The sequence below is a fragment of the Panthera uncia genome, chromosome B1 (genome assembly GCF_023721935.1).
Source record: "Panthera uncia isolate 11264 chromosome B1, Puncia_PCG_1.0, whole genome shotgun sequence".
NCBI lineage: Eukaryota > Metazoa > Chordata > Mammalia > Carnivora > Felidae > Panthera > Panthera uncia.
In genome coordinates, this window is record NC_064811.1 from 39,557,482 (window position 1) to 39,578,321 (window position 20,840).

The 20,840-nt window shown below is 43.0% G+C and overlaps 2 protein-coding genes across 2 annotated transcripts in view; both read right to left on the bottom strand.

Moving 5' to 3' along the window:
- Nucleotides 1-9,833, bottom strand: part of TXK (TXK tyrosine kinase) — a 61,838-nt gene extending 52,005 nt beyond the window's left edge. Inside the window, exon 1 of the mRNA XM_049632016.1 lies at nt 9,104-9,833. Within this exon, the coding sequence (XP_049487973.1) occupies nt 9,104-9,191 (88 nt within the window). The 5' untranslated portion in view covers nt 9,192-9,833. The remainder of the gene's footprint in view (nt 1-9,103) is intronic.
- Nucleotides 9,834-11,895: 2,062 nt separating this feature from the next.
- TEC (tec protein tyrosine kinase) overlaps nt 11,896-20,840 on the bottom strand; it is a 124,655-nt gene continuing 115,710 nt past the window's right edge. The window contains exons 15-18 of the mRNA XM_049632013.1: nt 17,296-17,360; nt 13,634-13,752; nt 13,390-13,547; nt 11,896-12,234 (exon numbers count right to left, since the gene is read on the bottom strand). Of these exons, the coding sequence (XP_049487970.1) occupies nt 12,151-12,234; nt 13,390-13,547; nt 13,634-13,752; nt 17,296-17,360 (426 nt within the window). The 3' untranslated portion in view covers nt 11,896-12,150. The remainder of the gene's footprint in view (nt 12,235-13,389; nt 13,548-13,633; nt 13,753-17,295; nt 17,361-20,840) is intronic.

Genomic DNA, 20,840 nt, shown 5'->3' on the forward strand with positions numbered 1-20,840 from the left:
AAGAAAGAAAGAAAGAAAGAAAGAAAGAAAGAAAGAAAGAAAGAAAGAAAACTATCCTATCGGTTCCCCTCTCTAATTTTTCCTTGTCTGTGTATGATTCCACCACAGACATCTTGGATTCTTCCTGAACCCTATCCTTTGTATCCAATCTGCCATTAATCTGTTCAAATTGTTTAGCTTTTTACTGCTTATTTCCCTTGCTACCAATATAGTCCAAGCCCTCATCAGCCCACACCTATATGCCTACAATAACTCCCGTATTCCTCACAACCACCCTATGAAGTAGGTGCCACTTCACAGCTGAAGAATCTGAACCACAGAGGGGGTCCTCCCTGCTGGGAGTCAGAGGGCCTTTAAGTTGAGAGCCAGGATTGGAACGCGGGCAGAGCGACTCCAGAGTCTCTGCTCTCAACCTCTGGGGACCGTGTTCGCTCAGTGATCCAATGAACTGGCCCACGTCCCTGCCTCTGTTCTCTCCTTCAGTCCATCCTCAAAGTTCATTTCCCTAAAAGTCCATCTCAGCCAACTGCTCTCCATCCTCAGCTCCTAAAAAGGCTCTCAGCCACAGATGGCATCAAGATTATCCCCTCCCTCTGTTCATTGCCTTCCATAACTTGGCCAACTCCATGCCAACTCTCCAGGTTCACCACTCGTATTACACCGGCTTCCTCCACTTGCTCTGATGTCACAAACATCCTGAACATTTCTGCCTCCAGCCTGAGAAGGACTTCCACTGCAATCCACCCCCATCCGGTGGTCCTCCGGGCTCCCAGAGCACAAGGGATCTGTCCCGCCTCATGGCTCGTAACTGGGCACCATGTTAGATGGCCGTGTGCACGACAACCTTTGTGTAGGCTCCATCTCTCAAAGGGTTTCTCTGTCATACCACAACTGACATTTTAGATTGGGTGATTCTTGGGGGGATGGGGGCACTGTCCTGTGCATTGTAGGACATTTTTAGCCGCACGTCTGTGCACTAGGGGTCAGCAGAAACCCCTCACCCCTTCACATACATCTCCCCTTCTGGGTCAGGAAAACCAAAAACCTTCCAGGCATTGTCAGATATCCCTCCTCACCCACCCGCCCGCCACCGGGAGACACAAAATCACTTGATTTTGAGAACCACTGCGCTACGTTGTAAACTCTTCAATTTCAGGGACTGTGTTTTGCACCTTGTTGTCTTCTTCAGAGCACCCAGTGTCGGTGCCTGGCACACAGCGAGAACTCAATAAATGGGCCTCACCCATACCTACACCCTCACAATACACCTGGGCTCTACTTTTCTGTAATTTGTTCTACTGCGTGATATCTCACACCTCAATGTTGGCTGCACAGAAAGCTAGGTTGACCACAACCTTTTGAATAAGTAGAACAGCAAAGTTGAAGAAAAGCTTCCGGACCTTCGGCTAGTATTTGTAGGTCGTAAATCTAACCTTCTGTTCCAGATGCATTAAAAAAAAAGAAGTCACGTGTCCAAAATCAAGCGTAAATGCATGAGATGCTAAATGAAATAGTTAAAATCTCTCTGGTGTTCAAATGCTTTACCCATATTAGGACGACATATGGGGGTTGGGAAGGTTTTAGTGTCAGACCAGCCTGCAGTCGAACCACGGCTCCGTTTTCTTGTGGCAACAATGAGATTCTGGACATTCAGCAGCCTTATCTGGAAAATACAGAAATGAAACCTATCTTCTAGGAAAGGCAGTTCCCCCCTCCTACTGACACAGCCCTTACTGGTAACAGACACTCTACTAACATCTTACTATACTAACTTACTCCCTAAACATTGAAATAGGTCCTGTTAGTACCCCATTTTACAGAGTAAAAACACTAACAGAGAGGTTCAGTCATTTGTCCAAAGCCACAGAATTAAAAAGCCACTGAGTCAGCATTTGAGCCTAGAGAGTTTGGCTCAGAGTCCAGGAGCAAAACAAGACTATCGTTATGGATGAGATTAAATACGATAGCAGAGGTGAAGCACCGAGAACATAAAACAGTTACTCATTTCTATTCCCAACTTTCTCCCTCACCCAGTTCCCTAGAACTAACTCAGCAAGTATTTTCTAGGTACTCACAGACTATGTCTAAGGTAAACAGACGTAAGCAGATGTGATTCTCCCTCTGAAGACAAAACAGGGGAATAAAGCCAAGCAAGCAAACCTGATCTTCAGTCCCCCAAGTCCCTTGTCCTAAGCCCATTCTCTACTCCTGACTCAAAGGCAAATGTTCCCTCCATTCCGGGCTCTAAGGGGTTCTCTCCCTATTATCAAGACAGCTCTCAGGAGAGGCTCTGAAACTTATTTTTGGTATAAATGATGTAATAAACGGATATAATAGTAAACATGTAGTACTGCAGTGCTTTTTTTTTAATGTTTATTTATTTTTGAGAGAGACAGAGTGTGAGCGAGGGAGGGGCAGAGGGAGAGGGAGATACAGAATCCAAAGCAGTCTCCAGGCTCCGAGCTGTCAGCACAGAGCCCGACGTGGGGTTCATGGGATCATGACCTGAGCTGAAGTCAGACACTTAACCAACTGAGCCACCCAGGCACGCCCCCCCCTTTTTTTTTTGCAATGCTTCTTTCAAAGGCATTTCCTTATTTGTAAGCATTCCGCCTATATTAAGGTGAACAGACAGATTAATTTTTAAGGAATTGGTTCACATGACTGTGGGGACTGGCATGTCCAAAATCTAATGGGGTGGGCTGGCAGGCTGGAAACTCAGAGAAGAGCTGTGTTCAAGTCCAAAGGCAGTCTGCTGGCAGAATGGACTTCAACTGATTAGATAAAGCTCACCTGCATTGTGGACAGTAATCTGTTTTACTCAAAGATCACTGATTTATTGTGTTTAAATTTTTTTTAAAAAACATTTATTTCCTTTTAAGAGAGAGAGAGAGAGCATGAGCAGGGGAGGGGCAGAGGGAGAGGGAGACACAGAATCTCCAAAGCAGGTTCCGTGCTCTGGGCTGTCAACACAGAGCCTGACATGGGACTTGAACTCACGAACTGTGAGATCATGACCTGAGCCAAAGTCAGACTTAGTAGGACACAGTTGGTGGCTTAACCGACTGAGCCATCCAGGTACCCCAAAGGCCACCGATTTAAATCTTGATTTAAATCCTCATCCCCCAAACACCTTCACAGAAATATCCAGAATAATATTTAACCAAACATCTGGGCAACATGACCCAGCCAAGTTGACCCATAAAAGTACCTATCATAATACCTTAAATTCAAATACCTTTTCCAGAGGAATTCCGGTATCAGTTAGCAGGCAGGAAAGATATCTGGACACTAGGAAAAGGCCTTCTGCTACTCACTTGAAGGACTACATGCCAGCAGAGTGGATTATAAACCCGACAATACCCCCTGGGTTACCTTTGATGTCTCCCGCAGACTGGGATTTAGGAGGAAGTATTTTCAAAGATACTTATTTTCCCTGAGTCAATAGCAAAGACAATTACCTTCAAAAAAAGGTACGACCTATGCCACCACTGCCTCAAGTGTAATAAAGTTTTTCTTCTCCCCTGAAGAGAAGCCACAGGCAGGCAGGCCCGTTTCCGGCTTGTTTAGGGTTCCATCCCTTCTGCCTGGCGCCACTGCCCGAGAAATAATTGTTGCGCAAATGAAAAACAAATTGTGATCGCCGAGCAGCAGTCTGCTGGTGTTCCCTTGTTTGGCGTGACTTCCCCAGACACCAGGCATCTTTATTTATGGATTGAAATACTGATTCCCTCCAAAGCAGATATCAATGATGATGAGATTTGTGGTCATTTTCAGTTTACAGCATTACAGGTCTTCCAGCGGGTGAACAGATGGTGAGTCGCTCCCACTTGCATTCTGTGATTATAGAAACTATATATTCTCTGATTAACCTGCAGAGAGAAAGTTCTCCCGTGCCTTTGGAAAATTCCCAGCTTAGGCAGAAGCTCGTGCATGTCAAAGGCCTTTGCCAGAGAGACTTAAAATGCCCCAGAGATGGGCCATGACTATTTGCCTGCTGGCAGGGTTGAGGATTATCTCAGGAAGGAGCTTCCTCTCCCAGGCTGATCTTTTCACCTGCTTCTTATTCCCCAGCAAGTATCTTTAATTATATATCAGGCACCAGCAAATCAGGAAAAAGGCACCGTATCCCAGCGTAATCTCCGTGACCTTTAGCCATGGCACGTCTCTCAGGGGGAAGGTTGAACCTCTCATTTTTATTTGGTGTTCATGTTCTTCCCTGGGAACGCCTTCTCCCCTTTCTGTCACCCTCGCAAGGCGCCTGGAGCCCCCAGACGCATGTGGGTGGCCACAGCAGGGCTGCGGGGGAACAGGTTTCCCCAGGGGGCACTGGAAGGGAGTGAATGTAAGAAGCACCACTTCTCGGAGCACCTCTGAGGCCACCTTCCTGCACACAAACACTTGTCAGGTGAAAAGCGGTGGCCCCAGCTGTCTGGGAAGCAAAGCTGGTGCCCTTCCCTCCTTTTCTCCTGTTTTGAGGTTTACATCAGCATAACCTCACAATCATCCCCTGGCATTTCTGATATCAGTGTTTCATTTTGAATCAGAGCCTCAGGTGAAATTCATTCCTTCTGAATTTGGTCATAATAACTGGCAGAGGGCTGCTGACGTGTACTTGAAAACATGAGTAACTGGCTTCGTTTCAAGAGCTGCCTTGAACCAAAGACCAGGCTGATCTCCCAACTCACCCATTCCAGGTTGTGGTTTTAAGGCAAGGAATTCTGGCGCCAGCTGTATGTGCAGCTGAAGGGTGTGGAGGCAAACCCTGAAAACTTGGGTGATGGATTGATTAGTGAGTCTCTGCACTCACTACAAGATATGCCTAATTTTTTCCAGAAATTCCCAGAAAAGCCAAATACCCTCATGACTATCATAAATTCCTGCCACTAGATCTATTTCTTAAGGGCCTTTTGAAGACAGGCACGTTGTAACTGACTTAACGGATGTTATCTGGGAGGTGCGACACATAGCTAGCTTTTCTTTAGCATGAAATTCGACCTCTGATCGGGCATCAGAAAAGGCTCTCACCAATGAGGGTAAGAGAAGGAGAAGGAAGGGGGTACAGAGGGAAAGAGGGAAGGACAGACAGACCCGAATGAGGAAGGGAGGCAGAGAGGGAGGGAAGAAGTAACGCACTGATTTTTCACAGAAATGTGTATTCAATTTAGAAAGCTATCCTTTATTCTGAGTTTATGCTCTTTATATATTTGAGGTGTTAACTTATCGTTTTGTGTATATGCCTTCTTTTGATATTAAAAAGATACTCCTTCTGAGAGGAATGCTACGAGAACACTCCAGTGTGTGTTTCCTCTTGATGGTAAAATGTCCATGCATCTAAGAAATGGTAGCCACCAGAGAGGTCGGTCTTTTTGAATGGATTGACAAAAGAAGTAAACAACCGTGATAAATCCCAAACTGGTTTTTTGACATCATCTTGGTCTTACCTTAAACTAAGTGAAATAACAACTTTAGGGGATGCGTTGGCCCCTAACAGATATCTAACTAATAGATACTAACAGGTATCTAGCTCATGTGACAGGAAACTGATAAATTTGGTGGAGGACAAAAATGGCGCTTGGCCTGGCTGGAGCCTGAAGGGATGCCAGCTGTGGGGAAGGGGTGAAGAGGTTCTAGAAGCCTGAGTAGCTGGATGGGGTACTGGGCACCAGGGGAGATGGTATCCGGGGAGTAAAGGATGCTGTGAGGGAACACAGGCTCCCTGAAGACTGCCCATCACAGCCCTGGCCAGGGCGCACCCCCAGGCACCAGACATTCCTGAAGCCATTGTTTGCTCTACGCAGGAATGCTGATTTCTTCCCAGTAATGAGCTTTGGTGAGTGGGACAGGGCAGTCACCTTGCACACCATTCCTCTCTGCCGCCAGGTCTCAGAGCAGTGTTTCCGAGAAGACTGAGGTCTGTGACCTCAAAATTCATGACGAGCTCACAAAGATCACACCCAAGACATTGAGCCAGCTTGTGACGCAAAGTGTGTGGCCACAAGACCTGCTGGCAGGGCTGACGGTGTGCTGGAAGCCGCGTCCACTGACCCTCGGTGGGCAGGAAGTGCACAGGTGGTGCCGGCCAGGTGGGCTTCGCTGAGGAACAACAAGCCTCCCGGGCAGCGCTACAAATGGCGGATGCAGTCATCATTATTGTGACAGAGTCTCACAGCTTCTGTGGGGCGGGAGTCCAGGCACAGCTCAGCTGGGTGCCTGCAGCTAGAGGTCAACAAGTTCGCGAAGCTCATGAAAGTGTCGTCAGGTTGCGTTGATCCGCTTCCATGTTCACTTCCACGGCTGTCGGCAGGCCTTGGTGCGTTAGTGCCTCATGATAGGGATTCTCCATTGGCCACCTGAGAATGCTCACGGCATCGCAGCCGGTAATCCAAGAGACAAAGAACCCGAGCGCCCTAAGTCAGAAGCCCCAGTCTTTTTACAACCTAATCTCAGAGATAACACTACTGCTTTTATCATATTCTGCTCATGAGAAGTGAGTTACTGGGTCCAATTCAGACTCAAGGAGAGAGATTGCACAGGGGTGTGAATGCCAGGAGGTGGAGGCCATTGGGGGCCATCTGAGAGGTGGCTATGCAGCTACCCACTTTATCTTCATATTTATAATAACAGTACTGATAGAAGATATTAACTTGATAGGGTTTGGTGTGGAAATCGAATACAACAAGGTTTGAGAGAGGGCTTTAAAAATAGAGGCCCTACGCCTGGGTGGCTCAGTCGGTTAAGCATCCTACTCTTGGTTTTGGCTCACGTCATGATCTCATGGTCATGGGATGGAGCCCTGCGTCGGGCTCTGTGTTGACGGCATAGAACCTGCTTGGGATTCTCTCTCTCCCTCTCTCTGCCCTTCCCCCACTCACACTTTTTCTCTCTCTCTCCCTCTCAAAATAAATAAACTGGTTTTTAAATTAAAAAAAAAAAAAAAAAATAGAAGCCCCAGAAAGGCAATGTAATCAAGTGTCCTTAACTCACCCCCAGATCCCACTATGGAGGTAAGTCTAGAAATCTACATTTTAACAGTATCCCGTGCATACTTCAGGCCCACTAAGACTTAAGAATCACTCATATACGTCATTATATTTTTCCCTTCTACTGTCTAAGTTGGGAAGAAAAGAAAGGCAGAGAAATTAGGTTAAAGTGAGGTGGAGGGGAAGGGAAGAGTTGACTTTTTCAAACCCCTCCTTGGCTCTTCTCCCTGGGCTTTGTCCTCTAAGTGACTTTACTAGGCTGGGTCTGTCCTCAGAGCCACTGCTTGTGGGTAGAAACCTTAGCAATACCCAGTTACGTTTCACCAAATGAGTTGCACTCCAGCAGTGCCCTGATACCCCACTCAGTCTCTCCCCACCATTCAGTATGACCAGTATCTCACCTTCTACAATTATTTCCTCCTGCCCTACAGCAGCCTATCAGGCCAGACTTCTAAGACAGTTCTTAAAACAACAAACATATTTGGCAAATGCCTCTGGCCTCGCAAACACATACACATATTTTTTGATTAGCATTAACACACCTGGAGGCATCTCTTGGCTTCCTCTTATCAACAGAAAATGCTTATTGTTTTACCCAGAAGCACATAGAGCCATATCTACACGTGGTTTGTGGCAGAAATAAATAGGCGATTTTTACCATCAAACAAGTCACCAGAAGCTGGAAGACGGTGAACGTTCGTCAAATCCATGCCCTTCCAGGCCAGCCAGGATGATCCACAAAATAGCACCACCAACACCCAATCCTGTCTCAACCCTCAGCATTATTTATTTTATATGTCACTAAATCTTTCCTGTTATCATTTATAGCCTTTTCGCTAGTTCTGACCTCAGGAGAAACGAACAACAGATGCTCATGTAGCTTTTAATAAAAAGGTTAAGTCACTGCTCATCTTTGTCCTACCGTTGGGGGAGGCGGGGACATAAATTGTTGCCTCTCAGCTCTTTCTGCTTCGCTCCGGTTCATGTGAATTTCTGATAACAAGCAAGCCCCGTTTTGTCTAGGAGTGGATCAAGATGGTAAGTTATATTGGGGTCAGCCCAACTGGAATAGCCTCGTTTACTTTTTACAAATTCTCCCCACGGGGGTTGGGTCCTGTGAGGTGATCTGGTTGCAACAGATGACATGTAAAAACTGCAATCAATCAATTTTTCCCAGTGCCACTTAAGAATCAGAGATGTAAAAACTTCATTAGCTGCTCTTTGATTGCTTTCCTCTGATAGGACTGAGCTTTGTTAAGACTAGGTTCTATAGTCATTCCGAATGAAAATCAAAGATAGTATTTGCCTTCCTTACTTTTTAATTATTTGCATGAGAAGGCCCTTGTGGAGCTAAATTCATAAGCATTTTCAAAATGCACAACAGTCTTCCAAAGCAACCCCAAAATTAAGATCACGAAGGCCCTGTTATTTTTAGCTGCTGTTTATGAAATCTTGTGGCGAGGTGGGCAGAAGGAGGGTACCATTTTACAGACAGGTACCCAACCTAAGAAGTTGCCAAAGGTGACCCAGCAAAGCTGCAGCAAATCCGGACGCTACAACTTGGTCTCCTGGTCTTCAGCTCTGAGTTCTTGACACGACACATCACTCTAAAAGCAAACACTTTTCAGGGGCGCCTGGGTGGTTCAATCAGTTAAGCGTCTGGCTTCGGCGCAGGTCACGACCTCATGGTTTGTGGGTTTGAGCCCTGCTTTGGGCGCTGTGCTGTCAGCTCGGAGTCTGGAGCCTGCTTCAGATTCTGCGTCTCCCTCTCTACTCTTTGCCCTTCCCCTGCTCATGCTCTCTGTCTCTCGCTCTGTCTCAAAAATAAATAAACATTGAAAAAACTTAAAGAAAAAAGAAAACCACTTTTCAAACTGAATTTCCATACATGCATGTAGATTTAAGGCCAGTAGTCGGTTTCCCTTTGCAATCTCAATGAGCGACCTTTACTGAAGTTACATCACTACGATAGTTATTTAAATAACGCACAAAACCCCATCACAACATCTGGGGACATGATCCTCCAAATTTCACAAGCTTTATGCCGTCTGCCAGAGTTCGAGAATAAGTAACACGCCCAGTACAAGCCCTGCTGATGACTGCAAAGCCATCGTACTTACAGGTGGAAAGAATCATGGTTGTACTTCTGCAGGGAGTATACAAAGCAGCATTCAGTTCTTCAGCGGTGGTTCGGTCACAAAAACACATCTTTTAACTGAAATCATAGCTCACCCAAGATGTTTCTCACGAGCAAAGTTAACCCCACCTATTTTCCTGTTCTAAAAACCTCAGAGAAAAGTGTGTGAATGACAACCGAATGGCCTATATACGAAAGTTCAATAATCTACATCCAGATCTCTGAGGGTAGCTGCAACGGGTTCCTCATTCCCAACTGTGTGGGCGATTCCAGAAAACAACATTTTCAAGAAGTCAACAATATTTTTGTAAGAGACCTTAAAAAGCATCAAATCAAGCTGCCTTCTCTGGACACAGAAGGAGATGGATGCACAGATAGGACAAGGGACACAGTGGTAGAAAGAGAATTAGATTCTCGGTATCGAAGTATAAAGTCTAGAATGTTCTGTCCTCCCACTCAGTACTGACACCTCAAGGCCCATATTACGAAACTTCATTTTTTTGTGGGGATGGAAAGCCAATTCAATAAGGTACCTAAAAGGTGACTGAGCCATGGCTGAGAAATATAAAAATGATGTCAATAAGAAATGCACTTAGGAATTCTACTTCATCCCCTTGGAAAATATAACCAAGAATTAAAACTAAAAGGAACGATTCTAATGAAGACACAGCATATTCACATTGCCTTTCCTATTTCCTGCTTTATAGATTAAGATCTCGTTAAGCATTCTGGGTGGATTCTTCTATTTTTACTTCACTTTTTGCTTTACTTACGCTTTTATACAAAAACTTTTTTTTTTTTAATTTTTTTTTTTAACGTTTATTTATTTTTGAGACAAAGAGAGACAGAGCATGAATGGGGGAGGGTCAGAGAGAGAGAGGGAGACACAGAATCGGAAACAGGCTCCAGGCTCTGAGCTGTCAGCACAGAGCCCGACGCCGGGCTCGAACCCACAGACCGCGAGATCATGACCTGAGCCGAAGTCGGACGCTTAACTGACTGAGCCACCCAGGCGCCCCACAAAAACTTCTTTTAAGTTCCGGTGAAAATTTTGAAGATTGTTGAAGAAAAGGTTCCCAAATGTTGTCAGGTGTTACCCATCTTGTTTTCCACATCAACAGTATACGTAACGATGAGCACAAGGACTATACTCTGTCCTCACTTTCTTCAACACCATCTAGCACTTTGAACATAGCTCTTCCAGGTGAACAGGGAAGTGTGGGAAGGGACAGGGCGGGGTGGGAGGGGTCAAGGTGAAGGAGAAAGGAAGGAGAAAGACAGAAAAACCATACTCAAACCTGAGTATAACGAATATGGTCAACTCCTTGAATGAGCTACAATTCAGTTAAAAGGTACGTATGTGTTTGTGACGGGGGTACAGGTAAACAGGAAGATGAGGAGGAAGGTGGCAAACAGTGACAACACTTAAGATCATTTTTTTTTTTTCCATTATAAGGAGGGTACGGAAGGACAGCTCTCAGTGGATGGACAGACCCAAAGGAAAAGAGATGGCCCCCCAGGGTCTTAGGGAGGCACTACTCAAGACAGCCAGCAACAGTTCTGTGTTCACACAACACCTGTGGCACAGGGGATGCCATGGCAGTCCCCAGAGTGATCAGAACTCCTTAAAGAAGGGCCCTGTGTGTTGGGTGTTTCTCAGCTTTCTACCCCCATAAAACCAAGAAAAATGTATGGGGCAATACACGGCCTCTGCTGCCGATAAGAAACTGTTTCTCTTCCCTGGGCTCGTGAGCGAAAATGAAGTTTCCACCTCAGCTGGTGTCTTAGTCAGAGATTGTTAACAGTCAAAAACCCACTCAAACAAACTTGGTCACAGGGTCTACCATGAGGCTATCTCACTGAGATAACTGTCTCACTGAGACAATCTCACTGATCCAGGGATCCAAGTCCAACCAGGTCTCCTGAAAACCATCTGGGAGATGGCTCGATACACCATTCTCTCCATTTTTCCTGGTTTCTCCGCCAGAAGCTGAACTTGCTCCTGGGTCTTGCTTGCAGTGGGGGCAGGCTTTGTTGTGACCATCACGTTCTCATCATTCTCCCCCAGAGCCCAGCACCTCCACTTACAGCATCTATGTCCTGGGGCAGATTCTTAAGCCATAAAAAGTGATTGATTACCCCTAGTTCAACTTTTACCTGACCCCTTTTAGTGATAGATACCATGGGCAGGGTCAATCAGCCCAAACACGGGCCTGGTTAGGGGCTTAAATTAGACAGGTACCCCCAAACATGTCTGCCTAAATGGAGAGGGAATATTAATGGCGGAAGGGTCCAGACTTTTTTCTCTTCAATAAGGAATATTTGATCCCTGGGGGAAAAGAAATTGACAGCTGCAAGGCACAGTCCCTAGTCCTAAAAAGGAAAGCTCATGTGTTACAGAATTGAACGTGCTAATTAAAAGACAACTCATGTTTCTTATAAATATATATCTTTATATATTATATATTTACAATATATACAGCATACAAATATTTTTAATGTAATACTAATTGCAGTCTTGAAAACAGAGGTTTTCAAAACAAAAGAAGGGTACTTATCCAAGATGGGTTCCCGATTCTTCCAGAACCCACATTCCAGACAATGCCTCAGGCCCAGATTTCCATAGACATCAAAGGAAAGAGAAGGGTTGCTGGAACAAGGCTCTAATTCCCTATCTCTTCCCAGATATCCTGACCTTCCCTGGCACCAGCTAACATGGCCCCATGTACACCCCTAAAAAGGGCAAACCTTGGGGTCTGGGCATGGTACCTAGCACGTGGTAGGCACTCAAATACCTGTGGAATGGATAAAAGTGAGCGCTTTCCATCGCCATCTCTAAGGCAGCATTTCCATAATCTGAAAGGTTCAGTGCCAGAGCTCAGGCTGGTCTAGAAGCAAATGCTTTAGGTGTTTCCACTTTATAAGTAAAACAATCTACACATTTGAGTGCTAAATAAATTAAAAGTTAGCCACAAAGTGCCATTTCTTCCTCATGCTTTGGAATCTGGAAGTCACAGATCACACCATCACTTATCTTCCAAAAGTTTCTTCACATTCGACTAGTTCATCTATTGTGCGCAGCAAATCTTCAAAGGAAGGCCTTCCCTCCGGTTTCTACAATGAAAAATCAAAGAGAAGCTGTGGGTTCCAGAATCCATTCCAAAACTAATTTCTCACTGCTCAAACTCACATAACTGCAAGATACTGATCGTCTGGTACTAGAACATGCAGGCATCTCCAAATGGGACTTCTCTATTCTACATATACTATTGCTAGACAAACCTTTCTCCTACACTGCTTTTGTGTTCCCACTCAAGAAGCTAAGAGAGCTCTTTATTGCCTGCAAAATCAAGTCCTGCTAATTCGCAGTGCCCTCTATACCCTTCTCCTCTCCCACCCTCTTGCTACCCAGTTTCATTTCCCACAAAAACTCTCACATGGGCTTTCTACTCTATCAGACCAATCTCTATCCTCAGGTACACACACCACACATTACCACCACCTTACCTTTGCTCATGCTGTCCTCTCCCACCCCCAACAGCCCTTCCTGCCCAGGCCACTCCCATGCCAATCAGTGCTCTTTGGAGGCATCATAGTAAGTGGCCACGAGCATAGGCTCCGCCTCTCTGTAGCAAAGTGGCCTTGGACAAGTGTCAACTTCATGGGCCCTGGTCTTCTCATCCACAAAGTGGTCACAGTAAAAGTCTCTGTACCTCAAAAGGTTATTTTGAGAACTAAATCTAAAACACTTGGTATCGTGCCTAGCACACAATATATGTGAGTTAATATCATCTTTCAAAAGTCATTTTAGTGCCTAATCTCTTCTATGAGGTGGCATTTTAATACATGGGGAAGGAACACTTCCAAAGACTATGAGTAAAGAGATCTGGGGAAGTCGAGGTTTGGAGAAAGAAGCCCTCTCTCGTGAAAGAGTAATAGTTCAACAGTACAAGAAGTCCACGGAAAGAAGAGCTACTTCTCCAAGATTATTCCCTGAGTCCCTAACTCAGGCAACTGGGACAGGATTTCTACTTGGGAGTGGGGTGGCAGCCTGCATTTATTATCTTATTTTCATCTTCCATGTCTTCACATTCTTCTTCCCATTACTCAGACCTGATTTGAGAGGGCTGGCTCTCCACCTAGAGTTTGGAATCATACAAAACGTGCACTGACTCACTAGGCTGTGAAGACTATACGTTACTAATCTACCAAGCCCAGATCCCTACATGTTTTCAGGATTCAGGAAGAAAGCACACAAAAAATCGTTACCTCCTGCCAACACCTCAGCATCATCTCGTACATGTATTTGGATGCCAACTTCGGCCTATAGAGTCGGTGGCCACGAGTAACCATGGTTACCACTTCATAGTTGGTGTTTTTCTCAAACGGCATTCTGCCTTCGGTGAATATTTCCCACATTAAAACACCTGGAAAAAGAAAGAGAAGGATCACCCACGGATGCACCCACTTCCTCTTCAGAGCAGAGCCGAGGAAAAACAGACCATGTTCTTACCAAATGACCAGACGTCTGATTTGCTGCTAAAGCGGCTGTAATTAAACACCTCCGGTGGACACCACTTCACTGGAAATTTTGCACCAGAAGAACTTGTGTACTGATCATCCAAAACATACCTAAAGTAAGACACGCCATAGGTTTATGCCTCTGAGCTATGATCTACATTTTGTACATGCTCTTCAATTTTTTTTTTCTTTTCTCTTAGAATCAAAAACACAGTTGACTGAAGTCCAACAAGCATCCGGTTGAAGCTAAATGTTTGCCTCAGTGGCCACGCCTGGTGATTTCCATCTTCCTCTGAGCTTCATTTATGTGCTTGAGATGGGCACGTTGTAACATTAGTACCTGCCCTTTTGTGTTTCTGTGTTGTGTTTGTTTTTTATAATAGAGGCAGAACACAATAAAAGAGTTAGCAAACTTTTTTGGGGGGGTTAGCAACTTTGTTCTTTAAACAAAATTTAACCCGAAGGGCCCACACGTAAAACATCTAAAGCAGAGCTGCTCTAAAGGAAGTGGTGCAGAGCATTTGGAGACGCATGTGCTTTTAGCCCCCACAATTCCACAGAGTGCAATTTAAACCTACAGCAAATGAAAACAGCAAATTGCAAAATGACATATGTAAATGGTGGAGTATATATTTATATGCCATGACATCTGTCCCCCCCCCACACACACAATTACACACTGAAAACAGTACTATGTAATTTTTGCTATGCAAGCTTACTTATGTTCTTCTGGATAGACACACACAAACTGGTAACTCTGGCTACCTGGGGGGAGGACCTGTGATCGGGGCGGTGAATATGGGGACTTCAGCCCTTTCTGTTGTGTGTTCTGTATGTATTTACAAAAGGAATGCATTTATGTATCACATGAACATATCAAGTTAATTTCCAAAAGCTCCATGAGAAAACATTCACATAATTGCACAAAATTCCTTTGCTGCATGGACAGAGATGGTAACAATGCCCCCATGGGCTGGATCAAATTGTCAATCAGGGGAGTCTGAATTCAGTTTTAATGAGGATTTTAGAGGGGCTGATGCGAAAGCACACATTTTCTGAAAGCCAAACCTGTGAAAATCAAACATGTGAAACTGGAGGACTGCCCCTCAGAGAAAATCTTCATAGAAAGCATATAAAGTGCAGGGGTAAGTACTGCCCTGGCAGGCAGCAGTCCTGTTCTCATTAGGAACTAAACATGGCCTGTATGACCTGTTCCTTCTGTGGCTTCATACCTGCTCCTTGTGCTGGCCCTGGGCTAACCACCCTGGCCCTCTTTTGATTCCTTCAGCAGGCCAAGCTTGTACTCAGATTTCAAGCTTTTATATTTGCTGTTTCTTCCACCTGGAATATTTTATCCTCAGATTTCCACCTAATTGGCTATTTCTGCCTTTTTGGTCTCAGTTCAAATATCCTGGTCTCAAAGAGGTCTTGCGACATGAGTAGGCATTTTCCAAAGAAGACATTCAGATGGCTAACAGACACATGAAAAGATGCTCAACATCACTCCTCATCAGGGAAATGCAAATCAAGACCACACTGAGATACAACCTCACACCTCACATCAGAATGGCTGAAATTAACAACACAAGAAACAACAACACAAGAAACAACAGGTGTTGGCGAGGATGCAGAGAAAGGGCAACCCTCTTGCACTGTTGGTGGGAATGCAAACTGGTGTAGCTGCTCTGGGAAACAGGGTGGAGGTTCCTCAAAAAACTGAAAATAGAACTACCCTACTATGATCCAGCAGTTGCACTACTAGGTATTTACCTAAAGGATACAAAAATACAGATTCAAAGGGGTACGTGCACCCCAGCATAGCAAAATTATCAACAATAGCCCAACTAAGGAAACAGCCCAAGCGTCCATTGACTGATAAATGGATAAAGAAGACGTGGTACATATATACAATGGAACATTACTCGGGCATCAAAAAGAATGAAATCTTGCCATTTGCAATGATGTGGATGGAGCTGGAGTATATTATGCTAAGCAAAGTAAGTCAGTCAGAAAAAGACATACCATATGATCTCACTCATACGGTTTAAGAAACAAAACAGATGAACATATGGGGGAGGTGGAGACAGGGAAACAAACCATAAGACACTCTTAATGACAGAGAACAAACAGGGTTGATAGAGGGAGGTGGGTGGGAGATGGGCTACATAGGTGATGGGGATTAAGGAGGATACTTGTGATGAGCACTGGGTATTGTATGTAAATGATGAATCACTGAATTCTGTTCCTGAAACCAATATTGTGCTGTATGTTAACCAGAATGGAAATACAAATGTGAGAAGAAAACAAAAAACAAAAAGAAAAAAACACAAAGAGGTTGTCTTCCAAAGCACCACAGCTACTATGACCCCGCCCCACCCCATCACTCCTCCCACTAGCCCCAAGTGACCTCTATCTTAGGGATGAGCAAACTTCTTCTGTAATGGGTCACGTGATAAATATTTCAGATTTTTCAGGTGATACAGCCTCTGCCACCACTATCCAACTCTGCCTTTGTAGTGTGAAAGCAGCCACAGACAACACATGAGTATTTACGTACACTGACATTTGAATTTCAGATAATTTTCACGTGTCACGAACTTCTTTTAAGTTTTGCCAATCATTTAAAATTTGGAAAACCACTGTTGGCTCACAAGCTGAATAAAGAGGTGTTGGGTCACATCTGGGCCAGAGGCCATGGTGTGCTGATCCCTGCTCTGTCACACCACTGTGTTTTCCCTTCTTCATGATTGTCTCAGGTCTATGTCTCTCTCTCCTCCTGAATATAAGCTGCATGCGGGCAAGGACCCATATGCCTTATTCTCTGCTCTGGTTCAGCCTAACACCCTGGTACACAGTAGGCACCTAATTTCTTTACGGATGGATGTACGGATGAGTGAATGGACAGAGAGGAGGAAAAGAACAAACAGTATGTTTTCAAGGTCTTTTCTAACACACCATTAAAATTACAAAAATTATGAGAATAAAAACACAACAGATTTGGGTATTCTAAGAATTTTACCCCTAAATACATTTTCTGTGAAAACAAAAGATTCTAGAAATCTAACCCAAACCAAGGAAAAAATGAAAGTAACATATTTAACATGCTATACTACCACCTAGTGGAGAGAATTATTAACATTGCAATATACACTTTTTTAATGAATTCATTTATCACAGAACAGTGAACAAGATTTCCTTTCTCCTTCGTCAGTGCAGATTATTCCCATGCTTATTAATTCTACAAGCTAATGTGACTATCACCTGAAGCCACATAATAAAGCATGAAGAAGTCATAATTTCTCAACAATTTGTTGACCTGAGAAAAAGCCCAAAGTAGCAGTAAAATGGATACATTCAGCAAAGAAATTTTTCAAAATACAGATAATCTAATTTATTTTATTTCCTTATATCAAAACACACTAAAAAGCAGAAAAAACAATTAGTCTGCCTATGAAAATGATGAGTACTACAGAGATTTTGCTAATAGAACAAAAGATGTGGTTTAAAAACAGCTCTTAAATAGGCCTCAGAGAAAGAAGCTGACACAGTCAAACTGCAAAGAAAAAGCCAGGCTTTCTGTACCTTCAAAGGTCACCGTCTCATATTAATTTAATCCAAAACTGATAGAAAACGTTCAGATAGACTCAGCCTTACCTGGCCATTCCAAAATCCGATACTTTCACAACTCCCGCCTCATTTACTAGACAATTTCTGGCAGCCTGGAAAATAACATTTCAATGGTATAATAGTTACAAAGTTCTACAAAGTAAAAAAATATAAATTTTGTTTATATTAAACTTAATATAGCCCAGTCAACATTTACAGAAGGTGGAAATGTCTCTTTATAAATTGTTTTTATCCCCATGGAATTGTCTCCAACATATATTTGAAAAAATGGGTAGAAAGACAGGTCAGCAGGTCGTATGTGCAATAGGGCATTATTACATGACGTCACCAATTGTCAGACCCAAATGAGGACTAACCAGATCAACCTACTTCCCCCCTCCCATTCCTATTTTTATTAAACTGTGAGATTTTCTTACTGATAACATCTCTCTTTTTTTAAGTTTATTTATTTTGAGAGAGAGAGAGAGACATTGAGAGAGCGCAAGCATGCATGCGGGGGAGGCACATGAATGGGGGAGGGACAGAGAGCGAGAAACCCAAGCAGGCTCTGCACTGTCAGCACCCGAGGTGGGGCTCCATCTCATGAACTGTGAGATCATGACCTGAGCCGAAACTAAGAGTCAGACACCTAACTGACTGAGCCACCCAGGTGCCCTGATAATGACATCTCTCGAAGTCCTTAATCTAGGTTCTCACTAGGTGAGTTTAATGACAAACAACAAAGGTAACTGATAGGTAATTAATCTTTTACCCAATAGTTTTACTCAATGACTGGTTGTCCTGTTCTCAGTCCAAAAAAAAAAACAAAAACAAAAACAAAAACAAAAACAAAAAAACCCCAGCCATGTGCAACATAGTTTGCCTTGTCATTCATAATGTTTCCAGTATATTGTAGTATGATACATGAAATTGGTCAAAAACAATTCTGGATTATTTAATTTGTATTCTCTTGCCCATTCTTTAAATTTTAAGAAAACGGTTTTGTAAAAAGATAGTACTTCTCCAAAGGAAAACATGGTAACAATATTTTTAATGCCATAGCCTGTGGGCTAAGATGCATTTTCTTTTTTGAGAGAAAGGGCACAAGTGAGCGAGGGGCAGAGAGAGAGGGAGAGAGACAGAATCCCATGAGAGCAGAGACAGAGAGAGGGAGAGAGAGAGACACGGGGCTCAAGGTCACCTATGTGGGGCTTGAGCTCACCTGATGGTGAGCAAACCAAACCATGAAATCATGACCTGAGCCAAAGTCCGATGCTTAACTGATTGAGCCACCCAGGTGCGCCCAGGTGCATTTTTATTCCTGATACTTCTAGCATTTTATTCTCTGTATGTAGCAGCCACTTATATGAAATTATTCCTGCTGAATGCATTTTAAGAGTCTCTTCTAAAGTTCCCCAGATTTGCCCAATCTTCCTATGGAGATACCTTCTAATGCCTTCACTTCATGGTCAACAGCATTCTTTGCTCAAAGACAGGAGCATCAGAATCTTCCCTTCAGGGGTGACACAAAATGACCACAGTGATGTCAATATCATAAGCACAAAATTATCAAAATTGCTTTCACCAAGATATGGTCTGTGTGGACAGATGTAGTCTGCCATACTCCTGTAGGCATTCAATTTTCATCAGTTTTGAAAGTACAAAAAAAGAGGAAGGTGCTTAATTCACAACTTTCAATATGACAAAGAGAAGTTCTTTATCATTGCTAAGCATAATAAGAACAAGGAATGTTTTATATATATAGATATATATGATATCTATATCTATATCTATATCTACATATCACATCTTCTATTTTACGGAGTCCTTTGCCCCAATCATATGTTGTAATCTTGAAAACAGTCTTGTAAAAGAAAAGCCCAGGACCAGAAGGCTTCACTGGTGAATTTCACAAAACATTTTTTTTTAATGTTTATTTCTTTTTGAGAGGGAGAGGGAGACAGAGCATGAGCGGGAGAGGGGCAGAGAGAGAGAGGGAGACACAGAATCCAAAGCAGGCTCCAGTCTCTGAGCTGTCAGCACAGAGCCCGACACAGGGCTCGAACTCACAGACCGCGAGATCATGACCTGAGCTGAAGTCGGACGCTCAGCCGACTGAGGCACCCAGGCACCCCGAATTTTACAAAACATGTGAAGAAAAACTAACACATATCCTTCTCAAACTCTTCCAAAATATTGAAGAGGAGAGAATACTTCCAAACTCATTTTATGACGTAAGCATTTCCCTGACACCAAAGCCAGACAAGGACACTATAAGAAGAGAAAATAATAGGTCAATATCCCTGATGAACACAGATATTTAAAAGATCATCAACAAAATATTAGCAAACAGAACTCAACAGTACATTAAAAGGATCATAACCATGATCAAAAGGGATTCATCCCCAGGATGCAAGGATGGTTCAACATATGCAAATCAATAAATGTGGTATATGTATATGTATATATCACATCAGAATGAAGGATAAAAATCATATGACTATCTCAACAGATGCAGAAAAAGCATTTGTCAAAAGTTAATATCCATTTATCATAAAGAGTTTTATGATAAAAACTCTCAACTAGTATAAAAGGAATATACCTCAACATAATAAAGGTCATATATGACCAACCCACAGCTAATATCATACTCAACAATGAAAAGCTAAAAGCTTCTCCTCTAAGATCAGGAACAGACAATGATGTCCACTCACCACATCTATTGAACATAATACTAAAAAACCTAGCCAGGGCAATTAAGCAAGAAAAAGAAAAGGCATTCAAATTGGAAAGCAAAATTAAAATTGTCTTTGTTTGTGGTTGACATGATCTTATATGTAGAAAATTCTAAAAAACAAAAACATATTAGCACTACTAAATAATTTCAATAAAGTTGTATCATACAAAATCAATACACAAAAATCAGTTGCATTTCTATACACTGACAATGAAACATCTGAAAGAAATTAAGAAAACAAATGCATTTATAATAACACCAAATGCAATAACATGTTAGGAATAAATAAATAAATTTAACCAAAAAGGCAAAAATCCAAAAACTCATAAACTTTTGATGAAAAAAAAAAAAAAAACAATACAAACAAATGGAATGCTCTCCCTGTCCATGGGTTGCAAGAATTAATATTGTTTAAAAGTCCATACCACCCAAAGCAATCTACATTTGATGTAATCCCTTTCAAAATTCCGTTGGTACAATTCACAGAAATAGAAAAACAATCCTAAAATTCATACGTAACTACAAAAGACTTAAAGTAGCCAAAACAACCTTGAGAAAGAAGAACAAAACTAGAGACACCACATGTTCTGATTTAAAGCTATATTACAAAGCTATAGTAATCAAAACAGTATGATACTAGCACAAAAACAAATATACAGACCAGCGGAAAAGGATATAGAGTCCAGAAATAAATCCATACATATATGGTCAACTAATCTTTGGCAAAGGGGCCAAGAACACACTGTGGGGAAAACACAGTCTCTTTAATAAATGGTGCTGGCAAAATTGGGTATCTATATGCAAAATAATGAAATTGGACCTCTATCTTACACCATACACAAAAACTGACCTGAAA